This window comes from Xiphophorus couchianus, chromosome 7, assembly GCF_001444195.1.
Source record: "Xiphophorus couchianus chromosome 7, X_couchianus-1.0, whole genome shotgun sequence".
Lineage (NCBI taxonomy): Eukaryota > Metazoa > Chordata > Actinopteri > Cyprinodontiformes > Poeciliidae > Xiphophorus > Xiphophorus couchianus.
The window spans coordinates 8,365,771-8,391,238 of NC_040234.1; the positions used below are offsets into that span (position 1 = coordinate 8,365,771).

The window sequence follows — 25,468 nt, forward strand, 5'->3', positions numbered from 1 at the left end:
TTTGAAAACATATCAGTTTTTTAAGCAAATTTGTAAAGTGCGTTGGTAAATTATGCGTGCTTTTTAAAACCATTTTGACAGTTTTATTTTTTTAATAAAAACTTAATAATGTGGTGTGGATATTTTTGCAAAATCCCATTTTGCTGTAATGATGCAGTAGAGTATATCTCCAGCTATTGCCAGATTGTTTCCCCTTTATTCTTTGCACTAAACTCAGACTGGATGGGAAGTGTGGTTCTCAATGTGATTTTTGTCTGAACCTTGACTAGGAATGTTCTTTGTTCTTAACCAATCTACTGTCGGACTGTATGCTTAAGCTTGTCGTATTGCTTTGTGACGAAACTCCGATATCGCTCAAATGTTCCGCATACCTTCAGTAGAGTGTTATTTTGTTTCTATTTATTAGTTTGGGTCTCATCTGTTCGAAGCAGCTTCTTCCACATGTCCTCTGGCTTTTACAAACAGTGTCTTGTCTTCTTGCTACTCTTTCTTAGAGGCTATAGTGGACTGAAGAGTTGATTGTTGTCCAGTTATTAAGTTATTATGGATATCTGCAGCTTCTTCAGAGTTACCATGTGGAAGGTGAAAGGCCTTGGTAGGGTAGCTATTGTCACATCCATTTCTACCATGAATTAATTAATTGAGCTCTGCGCAGGGCATTGTGTAAATGTCTTAAACTGCACATTAACTGCAGTAATGTACAACACAACCGGAAGCAAAATCAGATTTTTAACTTTTAAGTTAAAATCGTTGATTAGAGGAAATGTAAGCTAAGTACTTTAAGCATGATGGGGCTTCTGCTTTCTTTTTGCTCCATTTATTATCCAAATTGTCATGTATGAATATTCCATCGCACATATCTAAGGTAATTTTATGCACTGGGAGCTGAAAAGCAGAAGTGATGAAAAGGAGAGTTAACACTTCCAGTTATATTTATGTTCATAGTGAGGGGAAGGGAAATGAATAGTTAAACAGAAAAAAACGTGCTTTTGTTGCATTTTTATTTTCACTCTCAACAACAAAAATAAAAACCTCTTGTCAACTGAGCAGGAGGGCGGGCTGAGCCGAGCTTTTCCTCCCACGGAGTCGCTGCTCTCCACGCAGGACGTAACCACAGGAAAAACCACACGAGGGATCTGAGCTGAGGCGCTCGCGCCTTCCAAAACAACAACCCGGCACCTTTTTTCTCTCTCTCTCTTTTATCACCGCTGCTTCTTCTTCTTCTTCTGACTCTCACCTGCAACTTTCCGCAAATTCACACTTTCGTCGCGCGCGCCGCAGCCGCCGACTTCCCGCTTCTCACCTCTCTGCCCGTGCAGCCTGTTATGACTGAGAGAGGAATGCTGCTGCTTTTATATAGGCCTCTAAAAATAACTCACCCCCTCGCTGCCATCTACAGCGAGACCGACGTCCCCACGCAGCCAATGGCGCGGCTGCGTCCCTCAAAGCCCCGCCCGCTCCCTCTGTCTCAGCGCCTCCTTAATTGGACAAGAGTGACATCATCAACCCTATTTGCCTTATAAGGTCACGCATGAAATTGAGTGACAAGGTGGCTCCGCCTCTCGCCTCCCACCCCCCCTCCTCCTCCTCCTGAACTCCCGTCCGCCTCTCCGCGCCGGGGTACAGTCTGCTGCTGGAGGAGCAAACCTGGCAACCTGGCAGCTTCGGACGGAGCCCGATCGGCAATCTGGCAATGCGGAAATAGATCTGGCACCCCCGGATTGAGGAGAGAAGGCGTGACAGAGCGAGCTGGAGGAGTAGAGAGAGAGAGAGAGAGCGGGGATTGCGCTGACAAAGATCAAATAACACACACTTTCTACCCACGTTGCCGTTTCTCGATTTTTTTTTTTTAAATTAAAGTGCTCAGGTGCGCTCGTCTGCACCAGCTCGCGCTTTTCCTCCAGCTTTTTGTGGTTTGTTTTCTCCACTCTGAGAAAGAAAGAGGAAAAAAAGAAGAGAAAAGAAGAAGTGCGTTTTTAATCGCCTCTATTCCGGACTTCTTTACTTTGCCGTCTTTTTTTTTTTTTTTTTTACCTTTCCCCCTTTCCCCTCCTCGTCAACCATGGATGTTTTGGCGAATTACAGTATTTTCCAGGAACTCCAACTCGTCCATGACACTGGTTATTTCTCGGCGATGCCTTCCCTGGAGGAGAACTGGCAGCAGGTCAGAGATGATGCGCTTTTTTTTTAATTTCTTCTTCGTCTCCTCCCATCCATCCATCCATTTTCTGTTCACCCTTGTCCCTAATGGGGTCGGGAGGGTTGCTGGTGCCTATCTCCAGCTACGTGCCGGGCGAGAGGCGGGGTACACCCTGGACAGGTCGCCAGTCTGTCGCAGGGCAACACAGAGACATACAGGACAAACAACCATGCACACACACACTCACACCTAGGGAGAATTTAGATAGACCAATTAACCTAACAGTCATGTTTTTGGACTGTGGGAGGAAGCCGGAGTACCCGGAGAGAACCCACGCATGCACAGGGAGAACATGCAAACGCCATGCAGAAAGACCCCGGCCGGGAATCGAACCCAGGACCTTCTTGCTGCAAGGCAACAGTGCTACCAACTGCGCCACTGTGCAGCCCTTCGTCTCCTCCCGTCTCTTTTAAAAACAATCAGAAACTGAAATAAAATGTCCTGAGTGCGCATGTTTGATGTTTTCTGTGCGGGTTTAAAAAGTGGTTTTTGCATTAGGAGGGGAGTCGCTGCTGAGCCCCGTGTTAGTTGCGTCTTTTTTTTTTTTTTTTTTCTTTCGCTCACATGGAGCACCGCGAGGTCCGCTGACAGGAGAAAAACACACGCGCGCGCACACACACACACACACACACACACACGCACGCACGCACGCACGCCTGCACACAGAGGGAAAAAGGAAGGGGGAGGATACATCCATACGCACCAATGGCACAGACTGGCGACGTTTAAAGAGGAGAAAAGTGTGCGTAAACACTCTTAACAGTGTTTACGCACACTCCAAAAAAAAGGAACGTGCCCGTGATCCTTCAGCTCAGCTACTCGAGGCTTAATTAACCTCCCCTGATCATTAATGTAAAAGCAGGAGCATGACGCTGTTGCTGCTAGGAGTCCCTTCAGCGTTTAATCCACCCGGAATTGATGCGCAAAACTCTCCAGAAGCAGGTGGTTGAGGTTGGAAACGCTGTTCCTGCTATAGATTCTGATAAACGACGTCGATTAATGGGGGGAAAAAATGACTCCCTGAAATTGCTGCAAGTACAACTGCAAGTTTTTTTTTTTTATGTATGTGTTTAGTAGCCCTTCATTTTCAGAAACATAGGGGGTAAGAGGTAGCGTGGAGGAAACGAATCCGACTTTTGCAGAAACTATAATTTTTAATTCCAGTCAAAGATTCTCACGTAGATTTAGATCCGGGCTTTGACTGGGTCCTTTTAATAAATGAATGTGATTTGATGGACTGAGGGCTCCATCAACAGCTTCCCCTGTCCATAAGGCTAAGTAAGCATTCCCACAGCATCATTCTTCCATTGCCGTGTATCGCCATGGGGACGGTTGTGATGCGCATTGGTAGTTTTCCTCCTCGCAGAACCTTTTGGATGTTGGACATGAAGTTCAGGTTTGGTCTCATCTGATGAGACTGCCTTCATCCTGATGCTAGCTGTGTCCTTGTTGCTATGGCAAACAGCAAACTGAGCTCCTTACGGTTTTCTTCATGCCTGTTTTGGATGCTGAACGGGTCACTTCCCTCCAGGATCGTCCTGGACTCAGTTCTGTCTTGTTCTCCTTTCCGCTCTCATCCGTTTCCCTCCGCAGCATGATGCTGCCACTGTCATGTGCCACGCTGGGAAGATGTGCTCAGAGATCCTCCCATCAACTCCGCTCAGAGTCGGAGGAAACGGCTGAACAAAAAGGCAGAGACGGCAACATCCGGTGACTGGCAACTTTGGTTGCTTTTTTGTCATCGTTTAAAAAATATATATATATATTTAACAAGCTGTAACTTATTGAGTGAAAGTGATGGCGCGGTGCCGACGTGAGAGTAGAATGACGGTGAAAGCGAAGCGATTCTGCGCGTTTGGTTCCATGCTGATGATGGGGGCTGGTGGAGAAATGTGCGCGTTTTTCTCCTGGAGGCTGATGCTGCTCTTTGTGTGACTGATGTGATCAATAGGAGAGTCTGTCAGCCTGGTATGTTTGGGATTATCCTCAGAGACACAAAACACACAAGCTGTAGGAGATGGACACGTGCCTAATAGGAATTGACTTTTTCTTAAATAATACATCCACACCTGCCACTGTTTGTTTGCAGATAATGCTGCTGAATAATGCATGTCAGCCACCGCGACATTCAGCTGACAGTGCAAGTCAGGCTGCAGACTGCTTCATAACCTACTATTTAGGCACTCGAATCTCCCGCCATTCTGTTCTCGTCGAATTGTTTACCTGCCTGATTGGGACCTGATTTGATTTCAAACGGTTCGGTTTTTTGTCAACTTGAGACGGATCATATGAAGCCATGTGAATCCAACGTCTCTCCTGGGCCTGTGTGTAGCATCCCGTCTCCTCTGGATTGTCAGTGTGGGGGGCGTGGGTATGTGTGTGTGTTTGTGAAACACACACATGGAAATTGTTGCAGGGTTGGATGAAGCAGAAACTACATGTTTCTGCTTCTAAATGTAATAGACAAAATAGACACTAAATATCACTTAACATATGTCCATTGTCCATTGGGGTGACTGAGTAGCAGGATCGGCCCATGATAGGACAAGAGACACAGGACAGACGACCATGCACACACACACACACACACACCCACACACACACACACCCGCACCTCTACACACACACACACTTACAGGTTTAGAGAGACCATTTAACCTAAGAGTTGTGGATTATGAGAGGAAGCCGTAACATGTAGGGAGAATCCAGGCCTGGATTCAAAACCAGAACCTTCTTGGTCTGAAGCAGCTGTGCTCCCGACTTCTACATGTTAGTTAAAAAATAAATAGTTTATCCAGAAAACCTTTGACACATCCAGAAATTCAAAGCGGGTTTAGAGCATTGATTGGTCCAGTAGCTGCATGTTCGGCCAACCTGACTTAGCACTTAGCCTGGCCTAGCTAGCTGAACTAAAGAGATATCTGTGTCGAAAGAGCAGGAGCATATAAATAGTTAGAACCAAGATTATTTGTGGTCCTAACAGACTTAGGTTTAAAGTAATTTAAACATTTTACATTTCTGACTTGAGGTAACATTATTGTTTTTTAGCAGCCTGGCCAGAGTCCAGACTTGCATCTAATGGAAATCCTCAACAGGAAGCTAAAGATTAGGGTGATGGAAAGGAAGCCTCCTCCTCCCAGTGACTTGCTGCTCATCTCCAAAGATAAATGACAGTCGGTTATCCATCAAGCTGTTTAGTTTGAAAACTGATTGGTTTTCTAATTAGCTTTTTTTTTCTCACAGCATTTGAAATAATATCCTGCTTGGTTCGAGGAAATGCTTATTACATTAGACACATTGCAGAGAGAGAGAGAAAGAGACTACTGTCCATTTTCAATACATTTATTACAGGTTTGCTTACTGTGTAGATGGCTAAGGAAATGCTTAGCAAGGAATCCCAAGATGCCTTTCTGGCAAGAAAATTATAATATTTTAGATAGATTTGGAGGCAGAAAGCAACCAGCTTCTATTTGACCTGAATTGCTTGTTCAGAATAATTCCATTGCTTTATGGCTTTGCTAATAAGATGTTTGCGCTAAGTTAGGCTAACAATGTTCTGGAAGGCCCTCTGCAGCAAGACGAGACTGCTTTTAGAAAACCACTACTTCATCCCGCTCTTTGTTTCTGTCGGCCTGTTTTTAAATAAATCGTACATTTTAGGAGTTAAGCAGATTTTGACTTTTATTTTCCTCAGCATTGAGGATTTATGGTCCATTTTCCAGTTTTGATGTATGGAATATTCTCTGTCATTGTAGCTTGAAGGAACCAAAAAAAAAGGAAAGAATGTGTTTTCTTTTTTTTTTTTTGAATGCATCTGCACTAGCTGCGACACGGACAGAAACCTGGCACACCCGCATTTTTTCCACTCTTGTTCCTTCTGTCTCTCGCTATTCCCTCATTTACTCCATTGCTCATAGGCTTACAAACACACACGCACACACACCCCTGTGCACGCCAACACAAACTAACACTCACACACACATGCGCACATGCTTGGCTGGCATGCACTAATGGAAAGCTTAGGTCTGGCAGAACTCATCCCGCCACTTTCGGCAGTAATTGGCCGTTTGCTGTCAGACGGACAGAACCACACACACACAGACAGACGCCCCTGCGCACATGCAGTCAGACAAACAACACGCACGCTCAGGCAACCTGATTTGTGGCTATCATTTATCTCTCAGGGCTTTGTGTCCTCATGCAGCCTTTTATCAGCTGCTTTGCATCATGGTAACAGAAGCAGGGAAAACAGCAGCCTTTGTCTTACCTGCCTGTCATTTTCGTTGCATTTGACGTTGTCCTGTGTGTAATTGCAGCATCTTTCTGCATTAAGACTGAAGTGATGGGCTTTTGGGGGGAGGAGGGGATCTGTGCGCCTGTGCGGAGTGGTCAAGGATCAAACTCAGACTTCCCAATTAGGAGTAATCCATTTATTCCACAGCAGAGCCGCTCGGAGGTCTGATGAAAAACAGAGGGAAGGAGAGAAAGCGAAAACAGAGGGATGTTGAAAGTGTAATTGAAGTAGAGGCCATGGTTTGTTTTTTTTATGTGGATGTTGTAGAGATGCATTTACAGGCTGCGTGTGTGTGTGTGTGTGTGCAAGGTTTGCAGGTATCTATTTAAAAGTGTTGCGTTGCTTTAAACCGGCTGACTCGAATATCTTTTTCTCATCTTGTCTGCTAGTTTACATGCTGTGTGTGTCTGTAGTTCTTTTCGAGCGTATTGATTTATTTGCTGTGGAGTCATTACAGCACTCTGCTAGACCAGCCAGTACTGTGTTACAGGGAAACCTTGCCTGCTTTTGTCCAGGAAAGGCTACAAGCCTAAATCTGCTTCTTCAATGCAATCGGACAGTGTGGTAGCGCAAATGGTAAAAAAAAAAACTCCCAAAAAAACAAAACAGTATCCAGTCCTATCCGGTTCTGTTTTCCAGTAATAGGAACGCTCACATATTTCTAACACGTGCGATTTTTAGAAGTGGGAAAAGTCCCTTTTATCTGCCCTTTTAGGTGCAGCTTGTTATCGTTTAGAGCAACAATGTGGCAAGCTGGTGACTGAGCTTGGCTCGTAATAAAATGGATATTAAATTAAAAGGTTTTACGTTTATTCAACTAGGAGGTGTGTTTCTGACTGGAAATGACACAGACACTGGATCATTTCTCAGACTTTCCTACTATTTTTATGTGCATTTCATGTTGAAAAAGGTTCACACTCTTGTCAATTACAAACTGAAAAGCCTTTAATGGTGTTACAGCAATCAAAGTTATATTTCCTGAGTGGATTTTGTTTTGTTTTTTTCCGCGTGTTTTCTTGTATTTTTGTCATCGCCCTAAACTTTGGCTCCACAGATTCTCTGAGAACGTCTTGGTTGCTTCATAATGCTAACATTATGTCCAGTGAGAAGAAACGTGTTGCTAAAATCAGAACTTTGCGGATGTATAGAACATTTTGTGCTTACCTGGGAATGGCATTTGGAGTGTAAATAAATGCAGTGATATATTTATATAATGTTCACAGTATTTTAACAGCTTGAGGCAGAAAGCTGTGCGACAGTCTGGGGGTTGTGCTTTTAATATTATGCTACAGTTTGCATTGAAAAAGTGTGAGAGGGTTGAACCACGTGTCATGTTTCTAAAGCAGACCCAAAGAGAGAATATCATCAGACGTTATAGAGAGATGCTTCTACAACCAACCTTAAAAAATATCCTAAATTTGCTAAAGCAAAAATCTTTCCAGCCTCATGAATACCATTTCTTTAACCTTCCTCTTTCGATTCCTGTATCTTTGAACTGGACTCCCATTAACACATCTTGGGGCTTTTTAAGGTCGACGCAAATAAAAAAAAAAAAAACCCAAAAAACAGTTAAAACGGGACCTACTGTATTATTTATTTCAAACATGTAAATTATATGCAGCTTCCCAATCAGTACAATATAACATGCATGTCACAACAGCAGATAAGACTTATAGGCAAACACAATAACGACAGTAAAATAAAAACATGCTTGGCATTCAAAGGATGGAGTTTTTACTCATACATCCTGTGTTGTTTTCTTAGCTTATAAAGCATAAAAGAAAGTTAAAACTCCTGTCTGCTTGTGTTGCAATACAAACATCCAACCAAACTGTCTAATGATCACTAAGCTCTGACAGAATACTGCTCACAGATCTCTAAAGTAAATAAAAATAAAACAACCCCCAGTAAACCATTTGAGTATCCAAGCTGCAGAATACGCTTGCAGGCTGTGCAGCTACTCATGCGTACCGTCTGCTTTTTTCTTTTGCCCTCCTTCTCATCTCCTCTGCAACCTGTTGACCTGCTGCAGTGACCACTGCATGAACTGTTTTCTCTCTCTCTCTCTTTTCCTTTCTCACTCTGTTTTCCTCTCTCACTATCTGCCCACGGCTTGAGGCGGGCTCGGGGAAGTTTGACAAGATAATGAATTGCCATGCATGCTGCAGTTTTTCACATTTCACAGCCCAGTAACTCTGGGGATGGAGTGAAGGGTGGAGGGGTTTGGGGCGGGGACGGAGGGGCACTTGGTAAGAGGAAGAGGAACGAGAGATGCCGAAAACACCAGCAGAGAAAATAAAAGTGCAGATTAAAGTTAGTCAGAAAAGACGAGACTTTTGGTCCTCTTCCTTTTCTCTCTTTCTGCCCTCCTTTGGTGTGTGTCTCACAGTTTGCCCGGGGTTGACACACACACACACACACACACACGCAGTTATGTAATTGTCTGCGGAGCACAGCTGCTTTGTCATAGTCACAGCAGACAAAAAAAGATGAAGCTGAGGGAGAGAAACAAAAGAATGTAGAGAAAAAGATGGAAGTGTGAGAGCAGCGCAAGAAGAAAGGTGAAAGAGGTCGACGAATAAAGCTTCTCTTCATGCGCTGAGTTATGAGAGAGACGGAAATGTGGCTCTTTTTAAACGTGGGAAAATGTTCTTTCATCAAGTGAACTCGAACTTTACTCCAGTGCCCTCGTGTTGCGTGAAGCAATACATATTTCAAATTAAAATCTCAGAAATTCATCGTTGGCGTCTCTGAACATGCTTCTGCGTGGGAGGTCTTCTTACAGCATTTTCTCGTTTAAATGATGTGCTTCATGTTGTTTGTGCTGCGCTTTCAGGTCATCAAAAATCTGTCCTGTGATGCTGCGTTTTGACCAACCGTAGCTCTTTGCAGTAAGTTGCTGGGTTTTTGGATGGTGGGATTGCTGAATCGCTGGAGAGCAACCCAGGAAGGAAATGACTGCAATTATGTTGATCTTCAGCATCGTCTGAGTTAAAGCGCATCGATTGTGATAATCTTGGAGAAAACTACTTTGAGCAACAGTGGCGTTTAAGCCCTTTGTTGGATTTTGTTAATTTCGTATCGGCAAGAAGAGTCCAGTCACTTATTTCTCGACACATTTTCACTGATTGCATCGATGCAGTTCGCAACACAGTCGTCTCCAGTTCTGCTTCCTGCCCTGGGCAATTTGCTACATGTCTTCCCCTTCTTCCTGCCCAGCTACGTTTGAACGAAAGCCTCAAGTGTCACAAAAAAAAAATCTTCAAAAGGTGGCATGGATGCATCAAATTATCCAGGAATACGTCTTGAGATGATATCTAGGATGCTAATGCGTTTGTTGCCACGCTGCTGCTTGTAATCCTAAGATGGCCTCCATTTGCACAGCAATATGAGAATTTTTCAGCAGCGAGTAGAGCTGCACAGTATCACAAAAAACATGCAAATGAGTTTATTTGTAATATTCCTGAATTTGAATCCACATTTTTCTGACTTTTTTTCACTTCAACGCTCTTTGCGAGCCTCAGCATCTTGAGCACAGAAATATATGCTTGGATTTTCAAGCATATTTTTAGACTGAATGCACGAGGCTTGGGATATGATGCCTAAAACAATATTTCATGTTGTTGAATTGCGTTATTGCACACTTTTACAAAGTGATATGAACTGAGATTTACTACATTGTGCTTCTCAGAGGTAGAACATCCTCTGGAATCAAAAGGTTTAATTTGGAAAGTCGGAGCTTCCTCTCCGACACTGACCTCCAAATCCAATATGGCTGCTTAGCTTAATGCAACGTAATCACGTCTTCAGTAACGACCTGTTGGTTTGCTCTTCCAATGACTCGGATCTCATCTCATTGGTCTCCCTGCCTAGTAAAGAATAACTTGCTGCTGCAGAGTTTGGACCGCATGAAATGTGGAAAATCGCATTTGCGCGGCTGACGTCGCTAGTTGCAGTTAGATGAAGGTTGCAGACTTTTAAGGTAAATGAAATTCTGAACTGAAGTTTCTTGATTAGCCAGAAGAAGAAAAAACTGTGTATTGCTCCGTCATCTAAAGCTGAAAAGGGACAAATCGAAAGATAAACTTTCAATTCAAAAAGAATTATGTTCCATTGATAATGCTGGTTAAAAATACTTTTCCATTCCTTTTCTTTTTTTGGGGGGGGGGGGATTATGAGGTAGAGACGCTGTTATTGTCCTCAGCTCATAATTTCCAGGCGCTGGCGTCAAAACCCGCCGACGGTGTCCTGGGAGCCCATGATTCAGTAAGTGAATAAGGCAGAGATTAGACAAGAAACGGAGCAGTCAGACTGAAACGGCAGGAAGGCAGAACAAATGAACTGCACTCGTGATGGAGAGAGAGAGAGAGAGAGAGGAAGAGGGAGCGAGGGAGAGAGCTTACGCTGTGAAAGCTATAGTCCTGATCTTTCAAGATGAGTGGCTTTCTCCAGCTCTATTCACCGCAGAGCCCGATTACTACAGTTTATAAGGAGATTTACTCATTCATCTCTGCATGCTTGGAGCACACGCGGGATATCTGTTATTGTGAAGCGACTCGTCCTAATAGGTCTCACGTGGTACCGATTTACCACGTTTTTCTTTTTCCAACCAAAAGCCCAGCATTTTAGGAACTGTGCTGTTCTGGTTTACAACCTGCTGTTTGATAATAAAAAAATAGCAAGAAAGAAAGATGAATAAATAGTGTCAGTTCCATCACATCTTGGGGAGACGAACATGTTTAGCTCTGCTTATCTTAAAAACTTGTTGAAGCTAAAAGAGAATAGAAAACGATGTTTGTCCTACTTAAGAAATTAATAATGACATGTTTTTGTTAACGTAGATTGTGGCTAATAATGGCTTTTAAGGGTTTAATTGATCAGTTTGGCGCCTGGGGTCAGGAATTGATTTAGATAATAAAAAAAACCCCACAAAAAACGGATTACTTAAAGAGAAGCGTTTTTAGAACAATGGGAGGAAAACTTTTCCCCCCAACTAAACACACTTTACGACGATTCTCCATCATGTTGCTAAGAATTTAAAACTGTATTTTGTTTTTTTAACCGAACACCCAGCAGTGTTTAATTTATTCACTTTCATTATCAGCAGTCAGGGCTGTGATCACAGGCTCAGGTGTGTTGAGTCTTTTTTTGTCTCCACATCCTGCTGAGCCAGTGTTTGCGGATCAATTGGCTCGGGGATGAAGCCTTGTGACCTGGCAACCGTCCAAACCCTCCCTCTGCCCCTCTACCCCCATCTCACCCAAACATCCCTTTTTGTCTGGGAACAGTTGAAATTTGCACGTTTTAAAGGTAAGACATGTTAGTAACTCAGGTTAACATGGAGTAGAGGAGGTTTTGTTCTCTGTTGGAGCTGCTGGAAACACAAACAGAGTCGACGTAGGATGTGCTTCCTCTCTCCACTTCTGCTTCCTCTCTTTTGCAATCGCAAGAGCAGAAGTGCTTCCAAAACGCGTGGCGGGCGTTCGTTGGTTGTGAATTTATCTTAGGAGAACACATAGCTTTACTTTTACTGCTGCTTGTGTGTGTTTTCCTTTTTGTAGAGCCTATGAAGAGGATGGCTTCGGCTGCGATTTTAATATTTAAGCCCCTTTGTGTGTGTGATGAGATCATTCAGTGTGCAGAGGATGTTGCACACCATGAATGTGCAACATCCTGTGTTTGTGTGTGTTGGGGCATGTGTGTGTGTGTGTGTGTGCGCTAGCTTGCCAAGGCCAACAGGACACACACTTGTTCTTGCTTTTGTCTTCATATATGTCCAATAAGACGAACCCACACTATCGCAAACACACAGATCAATTCAACTGTGACTAGAAACAAAAGCCTGTATGGTTTGGTGAGGGTACAAAGCATTTTGTTTTCACCCTCAGAGAAAAATTATACAAGAGCATTCCTATAAAGTTGTGGCTACTGCTCCGTTTACAGCATATATAAAGCCCAGCTTTCCTTCACCATCTGCTGGCTCTTTAACAGCGCAGTCATTCAGTGTCCAGCTGTCTACTTCACGAGACAGACACACGTTTCCTGGTCAACAGTTGTGATAATGAAGCAGGGGTTTTCTGTGACGCCCCTTCAAAAATAATACGACTTCCACACCTGTTTTTGTCGTACTTGATCTAAATTTAAGTTCTTGAAAAATACTTTCGTACAAGGATAGTTTGCCATACCAAGATATGATGCCATGCATCCAAAACCCTTCCACCATCAAGTATCCCAATTTTCAAGTCTTATAGAAACGGAGGGCAGAGTTTGAACCTGAAAGGTTTTAGACTCATCATCTATTTCTTCTTCAAAACCAATTGGACCGCTGCTATAAAAACCAATCACTAATCGTATTACTGTACAAAAATATGTAAATCTCCCATATTTTGCCTTCCCTCAACAGTAAAGTTGTGGATGACATCCGTTCCAACCTCTGATTCTGACACATCTTTTTTTTTTTTTTTTACCCAAATATATTAAAGACTGAAATAATTCTGAACTTATATCCACTTGATGTGAGTCACTTTTCATTAAAAAGTGAATAGATGTCATTAAATTCATTATTTCACCTCTTATTGTTACTTTGCTGCTTTTGGTCTCATAGAAACTGAAGAAAACGGAAAATATCATCTTTATGGGAGAAATATAATACATATGTCCTAAGTCTGTTTGGTTTTAAAACAATAATTTAGACTTCAATAAAACTGAAGACAAATAGATTAATAATCTGTGTTGTAAATGCTGTTAGCGAGTTTAATGGTTTTATTTGCGAGCACAATTGTTTTGCATTCTGTCGCAATATTGCACTGATCAGTTCATGCAGCATAATTGAATACTGTAAGCTTTTCTTATTGTGACCATCGTACTTTCTGCTATTGTAGAAGGTTTTCGTGAAGTTTTTCCATGTATGCTAATATCTCATTGTGAAATATCTGAAGTTTTATATCTTTTTCTTTAGTACAGAAACGCACCACAAACAAACAAATAGAAACTTTCCATAAGTAGGAAAGAAAGGAAAAAATACATCCAAACTATTTGGACTATTTCTGAGTTATTATCACGGGGTAATAAAATCGTCTGACAGTTTTGATTGTGTCTCTGTTGTGTTGGTCTGAACGGTTTAAAGTTTTCATGTGCATTTCCATCACAACCTGACACAAACAGACATAAACATGCAGTGAGTAAATCAATTTTCTATCAGCTTTTTGCACCAAAGAGTTAAAAATACACATTTCCACTGAGGCTCTCCAGTGAAAACGTTACATTTTAAATTGACATTTGTGACTGTTTACAAAATAGACCAGCAAATATTGCAGAAAGCTTATTGCGAGATAACGCAAAGGAACATTTTCCCCACGTCCTCTAGGGGGCGCTGCACCATGTCAGTCTCTTGCTCTGCCGTTTCGTCTCTTCCTACACCTGGTTAAAAACCATTTCGTACTCATGTATCCATTTGTGTATCTTTGTAGTTAAGTGTGTTGAGTAATATAGCAATTCAACAACTCAGTTGTCATTTATAAATACATTTTACAATATTTTCACAGGACTGTGTGTAAGACTCATTTATTTTGGCTTTGTTTCTCCTCGGAGTGACCTTCTACAGGTTAGCGTTAGCCGATCTCCTCACATGGCTCGCCCCCACAGCAGACGGCTCCCTTTTGTAGCAACTGGAAAAAGTTAGGGGAAAAGAAAAGAATCAAAATGATAAAGGTGAAGGAGGCGAAACGAGCATCCATCATCTGTACCCGCTTGTCCTTGCAGAGTCACAGCGGGAGCTGCTGCCTGTCCCCAGCAGTCACTGGCCGAGAGGCGGGACACGCCCTGAAAGGGTCGCCAGTTCATCTCCGGCCAACACACACACACACACAGGATAAACAACCACACACACACAGGCTTACAACTCAGGACACTTTCTACAGAGACCAATTAACCTAATAGTGTTTTGGTGTTGTGGGAGGAAGTCCTTCATACAGCATGCTAAATCCGTACAGAGTCACCTCAGATTGGGATTCAAACCCAGGACCTTCTTGTGACAGTGTGGCCCTGAATGTGACCAAATGAAATTGACATGCCCATAACATGTCAATTTCTTTTTTGCTTTATTGCCAAGCAGGAGTCAAAGTCGCACCGTAAGTGTCTCGTTGTGGAGAGGTTCCTTTGGGACGTCGGGCTGAAAGACGGTGTGTACGGCGGCACTACAGCGAAGGTGCGACTGTGACAAATGAGACGGAGTTGCAGAGCAGCCAAAGCATTGCCGCTGCATTATAGTGCACCTTTATTCAGGCATGATTGTGGCGCGTGTTCAGAGCGGGACAGTAAATGGGTCAGATGCGCTGGAGGAGAATGACCTTGGGAATTTTGGCCTGCTTCTCTTCCTGCCTCTGCAGACGCATGCCTTTATGTCAGGTTGGAGAGGAAAAGGCGGCGGCTGGCAGAAACAGAACCTCCTCCACCTTCTTCCTAAACGTTGCCTCTGACAATACAGCACCTAGTTTCCTTAAAATATCTCAACTTGTTTTGACTTATGGTGGGCCCTGCAAGGTTTCCTACACCGAGCTTTGCGAAATATCTCGTCTTCCTGATCTCCAAATATCTCTGAGTGTGTCGCGTGGCTAAAAATACTAGTCATTTTTAATCTTGGGGCCACAGTCTGTCAGGCCATTTTTGGTATTTTTCATAATTAAAACTCCTGAACCCGGCCAGCTGTGGACAAGGAAATTTCTTTTTATTGTCTGGCTCCACGGTGCCTTTCTTGGTGGACGGGGATATGTGGGTCGCCAGCTATTTTAATCCATTATGATGCCAGGAATACCTGAGGGAGTGTGCAAGTGCTGCAGTGTGTGTTGGCGTGTGCGCGTGTGTGTGGATAAGTGCATTTCGGCTCTGAACTCACTGCTAAGTGTGTTTGAACAAGTTGTAGAGGAGAGTGAAAATTAGAAGTGTCTATGTAGGAAAATGGGATATTTTACTAATTGCAAACACATCAGAGTTCTTTTTATTTTTTTTTATACTTTGACAATGTTTAAGTAGCTTTTACTTCTGTTTACTCGAGTCTTTATTCTTTAAAAAAGAGAACTGTTTCAGACAGCAGGTGACTTCTTTCTTTCTTTTTTTTTTGTCTTATCAGCGTACAAAGCCATTGTTCATTTGATCAAACCGTGCACATGTCATCATCAACACCATGTTCCTGTTGTTCCTTGTGCAGATATGACAGCTCAAAGATAAGGTAGTGATTAAAAATAAATATGATGCCGTCGTACGCCGCCGCCTCCCCCCCTCTTCCTCCGTCCGGAGAGACACTGCTTTTCCTTGAATGCATGATAGTTTACATGTTTTTTTTTTAAGCTGTCATCTTGAGTTTTCTACTGACACGGCACAGTCGAGCTAAAAAAGCATCCGAATCCAGTCACCAGCCGATTTACAAAAGCCCCCCCAAGAAAGACCTTTTTATTTTTGATTTTATAGAAAATGTTAAAATGAGATCAAAAAGAACTACGTCCACCGCCTGTAAATCAGTCTAAATACTTCTGTTATTGATGCAGTAGTCATATTGTTATACTTCTGTTCAATGCATGTGATTGTCCTAAACTTGTCTTAAACTTATCAGGTTTTTGGTTTTTGCGAAAATCTTTTACGTGTCAACTTAAAACAAAAAAATAACTGAAATAGTTCAAGGACAAATGAATTGTTTTGAATAATAAACGCTTTAAATATCACTCCCCTGATGCGATGGACAAATGTCGTCCCACAAGAATGCAGATTTATTGCAACCATGGAAAACTGTACAAGACTTTTTCAAATCCCAAACATTAAAATGTCTTTTTTTTGTTTTGTTTTGGTAAACTGTTGATTCCACAAAATCAGCAATAAACATCACTATTAAAAAAAAAAAAAAAAAAAAAAGATTAAAAGTTGATATTGTGGCCTGTTTAGGGATAAACTCCACCATTAAAGTCGCTGGTGCTGTGAACCCATTTGATTGGTCATTTGGCTTCGATGGGTCATTTTTTTTTTTTTTTTGTGCGTTTTGCCATCTTTGCCAACATATAGCACAATAAACGTTTAAACACTTTAACTATTGTTATTGCAGAGCATCGTGCCAGGCTTTTAAGTCGTCATATCACCCGTCCCTTTCATCTGATTTAAAATCGTTTCCAGCCTGCCTTACAAACATGAGGTCATGCGGCTTGTGAAGCTGCTGCTGAAGAGCGCAGCTTGAAGCTCGCAGGCACAGACAAAGAAGCTTTTTCACAATTACGTCCATTAGACTGGACATGGTCTCGGTTTCCTCCTGAATGATAAGCAAATGTCCCTTTGATGCCAATTGTAAACACAACGTTATTTTGTTATTTTTGTTATTTTATTTTTCTTTTTGTGCGAGTGCATGCCCGTGGGAGAAGGGAGCCGTCTGAATTATTAAAGCGTGAACTACCAGAGTGGAGGAGAGTGTTTCTTTTTTACCCCCAAGACTTTCATGCAGAGACAGTTTTGTCTGCAAATGCGCAAACAGACACACACACACACACACACACACACACACACACACACGTCAAGGTTGCATGACTCATGCAGCCACCTGCTTTGCTTTCCAGCAGGGCCGATGAGATCAGTGGCTTCCTCAAAATACCAAAACCTCTGGAGGTAGAGAAGACAGAAGGCAACCCTGGTGTGTATGAAAAGAAAGGAGAGAAGGTGTGATGACGATGGCTGCCTCCCAGGAGTCTCTCACACACACACACACAGACACGCGTGCGTGCGCACATGCCCACAAAATCTGGTACATGTTTCCTTTTTAGGATTTTCTTGTAGTTAAATTAAATGCCTGTCACACAAACCCTCAGTAATGTGTTGAATCAGCAACTGGACGATGAAGCTTTTAAAAGTTCTTTTGGCAAAATAATAATAATAATGCAACGCAGATAAGATTATCTGCCTAACCAAATTATTTTTTATCAAAGAATATCTGCTGTTTGCAAATCCTAATCCTCTTCACACAAACCAAACAAATCCAGGTGCTCCCATTCAAGGTTTGAAAATGTAGCGAATAGTCCGATTTAGAATGACATGAAACATATAAATTACGCTGTGGTTTGAATGCTGGATGAAACATGAAAGCGTCCTGTTATTTGTGACCTTTTTAAAGAGAGGGGCATGTTCTCTGTGAATAACTGAGGACTGAATGTGAATGCATATAGTCTAAACCAGAAGCACAACCGGCGATTCTGGTTTAGATTCGGTGTTTTAAGCATCGAAACATCTGTTTTTATCAGACTTGCTCTGTTGAGAATCGGGTCGCCACCACAGTCAGACATGAGCCACCTGGATTTTGTTGAGTCTTTAGTAGAGGTGCAGCACAAATCAAAACTTGAACCATTTTCGCTTTGTGCTCGAAGATGCAGCAGTGGAGAATGACTAACTACAGTACCTGTGTATTTATTCAACAAAACAGACATACCTCTCTATCTGTTAGAAGAAGAAGCTCACTTAAATGTTTCTTCTTCTAAACATTTAGTTTCAGCTCCCCATAAGGTTTTGAACACACAAGGTCTCACAGACAGTGGACCCCTGTCACATATTCAACTATTTGTTGATTTTTCTGGGGTACTCCAAATTATTTGTGGAAAATTCATCCATGAGCAGACATTTTTGTACAGCACACCCTAAAATATCTGAACAAAAATTATGCTTTTGGATGCTAAAATACAACAACGCTGCTTGACGCATTATTGGTTGACATTTGCAAAGCAGCCAATCCAGAAGCAGCGTTCGTTCATTGGCGCTGATTGGCTGTAACCCCAAAAGTCGAGTTAAGGAGGAAGGACTGTAGATTTTAGTTTCTGCTGTGTAAGATGGTCTCCATTCATTTTAAGGTAGATTTGGCAGTGCAAATCATTTTTAGTCAGTGGTCTCATGTATTTGTGGGAGTCCACTGTATTTATAGCGTTAAACTGTAATAAATAACAAATATACATTAATACAATGATGTTAGCACACAATGGATTTAGGCTTTTTTTTTTGTTTAAATATTCTTCCTGACTCTTAAATGTTTGTTTGGTCTAAATAAGTCAAACAAAGCAGAAATGGACTCTTGTTCCGGTTAAAGAGAGCCAAACTCCTCTGGTGTGAAAACGGAAATAAAATAAAAAAATTTGATAAACTCCGAAAATGTTCTTTCTGTAAACACATCAACCAACAGCAACATGTTCTTTCACAATGTCAACATCAGATAAAGATTAGGGGAAACTGAAAAGAAGGATTTTAAAACTCCTATTACTAATATAAACGCTGCAAAAAAAACCCTGTTGTATTTTGTTTTAATTTTTCAGTTTTTAGAAAAAAAAAAGTTCACATGTTGAATCGTTAGAGGTTTAGTTTATACTCCGTCCAGGGAGCAAAACAAAAATGTTTACGTTCAGTTACTGTGCTTGATATAGAAAGCACAGAAATTAAGACCAACTTCTACAACGAATTGTTAATCAGACCTGTTCAGGATGCATTTGATAATATTTCTATCAGTGTCGGCTCTTTATGAAGCTCTAGTGAAGAGCCAGTAAAGAACAGAAACCCGAACACGCAGCTTCTGAAACATCCTTTGACGTTTTGTTAGAGATTAGATGTTATAGTGCGCGCCGCCATAACTCCATTACTGATCCTGATCATCTAATGGCCCTCTGATATATTTACATTAGTCTATTGGAGACAATGAAGTGAAACGAGTGCAACATACAGCCAGGGATCAGCTGCTGTTGCTTTTTAATGGATTGACCCTTTCTGTGCATGAGGGGTGTGTGTGTGTGTGTGTGTGAGATGGGGTGGTGGGGGGATAAAGTGGGGGATGAGGTCATTGTGTTGTGTGAGCATGCGTGACTCTCTTTGGGTGTGTGAAATAAAGGGTGGTGGATGTATAAGTGATGACTTCATTCGTTATGTATTAATTTAGGCCTTGACTTGTCCCTTCAGTTGTGTGTGTGTGTGTGTGAGTGTGTGTGTGTGTGTGTGTGTGTGTTAACCATCTATGAACGGGGAAAACCAACAGGAGGAAAGCTTTTATTCCAGACAAAAGCCAGTTAGATAAAAATGATTTTGTGATGCACCAATGAATTTGCCAACAACCTTTGTTTTTGTTCATCACAAATGAAATGCAGACGCTTATATACACTCCCCAATAAGTGTATATAAAAAAAACAAAAAACAAATCTTTTACAGTCTGCAAATGAGTACTCAAACATTTTTTATATGGATTGTGACACATAAGAGAAAATATGCTGCAGGTTGCAGTTTTGAATCAAACGGTAGATACATATTTGAAGATGCCCCTTATATATTTATCTGATCTTTGCAAAACTAAAAACATGTTCATTAAGCACAACAATCTAACCATTAATTAATAGAAAAACCAATATCTTTTCCATATTTGACCCGCTGATGACCGATTACAACTGATCAGGACGACGACGACCGGTTCCAGTTGTTTTCATTCGAAGGAAAAAACTGACTAATCAGACCTTAAATAAACGGATCAGTTCATCTTTATAGAAAATGTGCAGATCAACATATTGAGTGTTTTTGATATCAAAGAAAAAAACTAGAGTTTTTACAAATCTTTCCATGTTTTCCACACAGTATGTTACAGTGTAAATCAATCCTCACAGATTAAATTTGAGAAAACATCCAGAGTTTCTCCACCACAAAGCTTCATTCATTAGCCGTTCATTTACAGCCCCCTGCGTTGCTAACAGAAACGCCACCTGGGCAGCGTCAACCTTAATGTGGTAAAACGTCCTTTATCAGCCAACTGCTAAATGCTACACTAAGCGACTGTTGTAAATAAATTAATCAGGCAGCTCACCTTGTTTCAAAAACATTTTAAGAAAATGTGTGTGTTAATGAGGATGGGAGTTTTGCGACTGGATAAAAACAAACCTAAGCCAAGCGGATCACCTTCCCAGCTGCTTTTTCGTAAAAGCTTTTAAAAAATCCTCCGCTTTTGTATTGTTCTGTTTGACCAAAGTCGTCTCTCGCCGTCCGTTGTTTCACTTTTCAGCTTGCGCAGTTTTTCTCCGCCAGCAGCCCGGCGTCTGCCAGGCGAGGCAGCGGAGTGACGCCCCGGAGGGAGGCGGGTCACAGATGTGTCGCCGGATGTGGTTTCCAGCAATGACCCTCGTTTTCACCGAGCCGAAAACGCGTTCCTTCGGAGTTCCAGCTTCCAGACTTTCCCACTCGGTTGGAGTGTTGATTCAGAGCTTTGCTCTCCGCTTGTCTTTGATCTGTAAACACTACGCCAAGCGGCATCGTTGGCAGGTCAACAGTGTTGTTGACTTTCTGTCTCTGATACGCATCGGTGCGTCTCCTGCACACTTCCTCTGTTATCAGCTCCTTTTGCAAAGTGCAGCGACAGGCTGCAGTGGGAGCTCTCTGTCATCTCATAAGGAAGGGCTTTTATTCTTTGAGCATGCCGTTCACTATAGACGACAAATATAAAAGACGCAAACATTTTGGAACTGGTCAATATGATGCCAAACACGATGCTTCAATATTTCTCCAAAATTCTGGGAGAATAGGATTTTATTGAGATTGACGCCAAAATATTGGCGGAGAAAAACTGCGCAAATTATTAACTTTTTTCTGCCAGTATGAAAATATCCATCCATCCATCTTCTTCCGCTTATCCGGGGTGGGTTCACGGGGGTAGCAGCTTAAGAAGGGATGCCAGACTTCCCTCTCCCCGGCCACTTGTTCCAGCTCCTCCTGGGGAATCCCGAGGCGTTCCCAGGCCAGCCGAGAGACATAGTCCCTCCAGCGTGTCCTGGGTCTTCCCCGGTTCCTCCTCCCAGTGGGACGAGCCTGGAACACCTCACCAGGGAGGCGTCCAGGAGGCGCATCGGGCATCCTGACCAGATGCCCGAGCCACCTCAACTGGCTCCTCTCGATGTGAAGGAGCAGCGGCTCTACTCTGAGTCCCTCCCGGATGACTGAGCTTCTCACCCTATCTCTAAGGGAGAGCCCAGCCACCCTACGGAGAAAACCCATTTCGGCCGCTTGTATCCGCAATCTCGTTCTTTCAGTCATGACCCAAAGCTCATGACCATAGATGAGGGTGGGAACGTAGATCGACCGGTAAATCGAGAGCTTCGCTTTTTGGCTCAGCTCTCTCTTCACCACGACGGACCGGTACAGCGCCCGCTTGATGGCAGACGCTGCGCCAATCCGCCTGTCGATCTCCCGCTCCCTTCTTCCCCCATTCGTGAACAAGATCCCGAGATACTTAAACTCCTCCACCTGGGGCAGGACCCCCCCCCCCCGACCCGGAGAAGGCACTCTACCCTTTTTCCGGCTCAAGACCATGGCCTCGGATGGATATAACAATAATAATAATAAAAAAAAACAATGAAGTAACTGTTCAGTAAATAGAACAAAGATACATAAAGAAACTTCAGAAATATGTTGCCTTTTGTGTTTTCTGAACATTTTTTGCAATTTTTTTTCCCATTATTCCCTTTTTTTTTTTTTCAACTTTTATTTTTCTTCCAGTTTTTTTTTTCTCCTATAAAAACTGTAATTTTCAGTCTGTCGCATTTTCACAACGTCAGGCAGTGATGGAAAGTAATTTGGGAATCCTCTGCGTGTGTTTAAATTTTCAGCATTTAATGACATTTGTACTTGAGTTGATAAGAAATTAACAATAAATCATGAATAAGTAAACGTAAAAAGTTTTCTAAAACTCCCTGGGACTGTGCAAATATTGTTTAAAAATATGCGACTCAATTCAGTCTGAAAGTCCGGTTTGAACAATACCAGTGTAAATAAAATAATCTGGACCCAATAACCAATAGACATTATTTTTTTCATATTGTGCCTAATGTCACTAATTTGCAAACTTAATTGTCGGCGTAAGAAAATCTCTAACTTCATTACAAGTAAAAACTTTTTTTTTTAATGTAACTACATTACAGACAGAAAGTTGTTTAATAGAAAACATTTGAAAAGAGAATATCTGTCAATGAAATGCTTTGGTTTAATTGCAGAAGAGTAACCCCTCTTCATCGCAGCTGGATGTTTTGTAGATTCAGGTTGTCACCTCAGCTCCTTCACCATGCAGCCTTCTCGCCGTAGATGTCTCCTTTAGCGCGCGCGCTCGGCGCTCGAAGACGCGCTCTGTAGTGTTGCTGCTGACGCAGGTTCGCGCAGAGGAAAGATGACAGCCCCTCTTCATCTCCAGCGCTCTCGCCGGGTGACTGCGCCGACCATTTTCTCTGTTTTCTTTTGTTCCGCTCTCCGTCTCACTCCTCCCATCCCCTCGTCACGTCTTTGTCTCAGTGTTGTTCGCCGCGTCGGCTGCCTTTCTTCGTCCCTCTCATCGCCCCGAGCAATGGAGATTAGGCTGACACGTGGGACACGCGCGCACACACACACACAATCCGGCGTCTCTTAACAAGCTGTTAACCCCCCATTTATAAGTGTGGCCTGTAAATCAGCTCGGTGAAAGGGAGTGTAATCCCTGCCGGACGATTTAATGGTAATCTCCATATCCTAAATAGATTACACAGAAGCGCGCGTGCAGACGCACCCACATGTTGTCTGCAGCCCTTCCAGCTGGCCTGAGGAGAACCAAAGCTAAATAGAAATAAACACCCGCTTTTTTTTTTTTAAGTCACTTTCTGGGTCATTCAGAGTTCCAGATGCACTTTGTTTTTGTCACAACTTCACACGTCTTTACTTTTTAGTTTCTAGGTTTTTATTCTAACCAAAATGTAATGGTTATCTTTTTATAGCCGCCTCGCTTTCATGCGTTTTAATAAGCGACGTTACAAAGTGACAGGTAGTGTTGAGAGTTTAAGGCTGCAGTCATGCGGAGGGCACCGGTGACTTTATGTATCTGATTAATTCTGCTTTATTTTTAGCAGCGTCTCAGCGCCAAAGATCTAACAAACAGGAACTTCAAAAACGGTTTCTTCTCTTTCACATCAGGAAAAACTCAGGACAGAATGGAAACGGGCAAAAAAAAACAACAAAAAAAAAAACGATCCGATACATCTCCTGTTTCATCCCATCGGTTTTATTTTAATTTCTTTTCTCGTTTGCATTCCGGTGTCAATAAATATTAATTGAGTTTGTTCTGGTTGCATTTTTGTGTTTTTTATTCAGATTTTGGAACCAAAAAGAAAAGAATATATATATTTTTAGGAATAAATAGGTTTCCGTAAGAAAAGGTTTCCTTAGGAAAACATCTTAAGAGTCTGAAGACATTTTGATGTCAGCTTAGAGTAAATGCTTTAGGACTACAAAAAAAAGTCAGAATTTCCTGACATTTGCTCACTTGCGCCCTTCAGCTGTAGCCGTAGTTTAGAGAGAAGCTGCTGTGGATCAAACTGATCTCACTGTTCAAATGCATCAGTCAGGGAAGGAAGAAGGAAATCTTCATTAGTTGCTCTAAAATCTATTTGTTTTCTTCTACCATCAAAAAAAGTTCAAAAGACGCCAGCAGTGCCTTTAAATAAAGCTAACATGAAGGAAAAACGTCAATATTTTTGAAGTGAGGCTCTGTTAAAGGTTAAAAGCAGCGAAAGTCTGACCTCCAGTAGATGATTCTCTTCTTTCTTGTTTTTCTTTTTTTACATCCAGGTTAATTTTTCCTAAATCCTCAAGCTTACAGTGAAAGCAAAATCAGAGCAAACTTCTCTAAAATGTTGCACTGAGCTGTTTAGATGTTTGTATTTTTGTGGTTTTAAATCCTAGAGCGCGTATGACTGTGGTTGTTAGTTTGGATGAAAGCCATAAAGGAGACATACAGCAAAACGCATACGTCAGCGCTGAAAGCCGAATTTATACATCTGTTAAAACAAAAATAAAACACAAACTGCACAGTAAACATCATCCTCTATGCTTTAAAAAATGGAGTTTAAAGAGATTGAAATATACCAACACTGATGTCTAATGGATACAAAGTTTGACCTCCTAAAACGTAGATCAACACCGTGTCAAATGTTCCTCCTAGATTTTGGTTTATATTAACAAAACATCACACAGTTTTTTCTGCAAATCTTCCACTTCATCACATCCCTAAAGATGATCGATCTGATGCCGAAGTGGTGACCGTGTGGAGGCCACAGAAGTTCAACGAACCACTTTTCATGTTCCAGGAACCAGTTTGAGATGATTTGACTGGCGTCCGTTTTCTGTCCTCAGCTACAAACTTCGATGCGGTTTTTGTGCTGCCGTTGCACCATCAGCTTCGGGGCTGGATGTGCTGTTCTCCGCATCCCACGGTTGCAACGAGTGATTATTTGTTCTTTAGCTACTGTTGCTTTTTTTAGCATCTGGAACCAGTCTGCCCATTTTCCTCTGACTTCTGCCTTCTTGTCCACTGGATAATTTCTCAAATTGTAAATCTTATGTTTCACCCCTGAAAAGATGGTCGTGTTATAAAGATGAACAGTTTCTGATATTACAAAAAAAACAAAAATCCTAAATTCTTGCACCAACACCACATTCAAAGCCTCTTAATGTTTAGACTTTCTTAGACTTTCTTCCCTAGTCACCTGAATGCATTCGGTTACCGCAGTGTGAGCAGCTGAATCGATATGTTTACGGATAATCGTGTACCTAACAAAGTGGCCAGGCAACGTGGCCATTACCCAGAACTCCACAGGCCGGACGGCCACCACCGGGTCGCTTTTTCCTGCTTCTGTTTTTGGGTGTAGGGGAAACTTTTTAATAAGGTGGCAGTCACTTTCAGCAGATAAACGCACCGGTTTGGCCACAAGCAAATTGGAAGGGCTAATTTAACTCTAGCACCCCCCCCAAAAAGATTAATGTTTAATGGCTTTTTAGTGGATGGCACAGCAGGGGACGCTGGAAAATAAAGGCTTACTTTTGTAATTTAACACTGCAAGCAATGAAACGACCCTGCCGCAGCAGATAAAACCTGTTCGATCTGCTGTGCTGTCGTCATTTTTCTAGACTCGTTTCCTGCA

General features: G+C 42.2%; 1 protein-coding gene and 1 long non-coding RNA gene across 2 annotated transcripts in view; one reads left to right on the top strand and one right to left on the bottom strand.

Annotated features, from left to right (window-relative positions):
• Positions 1-984: 984 nt before the first annotated feature.
• LOC114148045 (uncharacterized) lies at positions 985-2,156 on the bottom strand. The gene is made up of 2 exons (XR_003596187.1): positions 2,035-2,156; positions 985-1,929 (listed from the first exon to the last, which is right to left on the bottom strand). It is a non-coding gene; the product is annotated as an uncharacterized LOC114148045 (long non-coding RNA).
• Positions 1,928-25,468, top strand: part of klf7b (Kruppel like factor 7b) — an 86,943-nt gene continuing 63,402 nt past the window's right edge. The window contains exon 1 of the mRNA XM_028022959.1: positions 1,928-2,164. Coding sequence (XP_027878760.1) covers positions 2,063-2,164 — 102 coding nt within the window. The 5' untranslated portion in view covers positions 1,928-2,062. The remainder of the gene's footprint in view (positions 2,165-25,468) is intronic.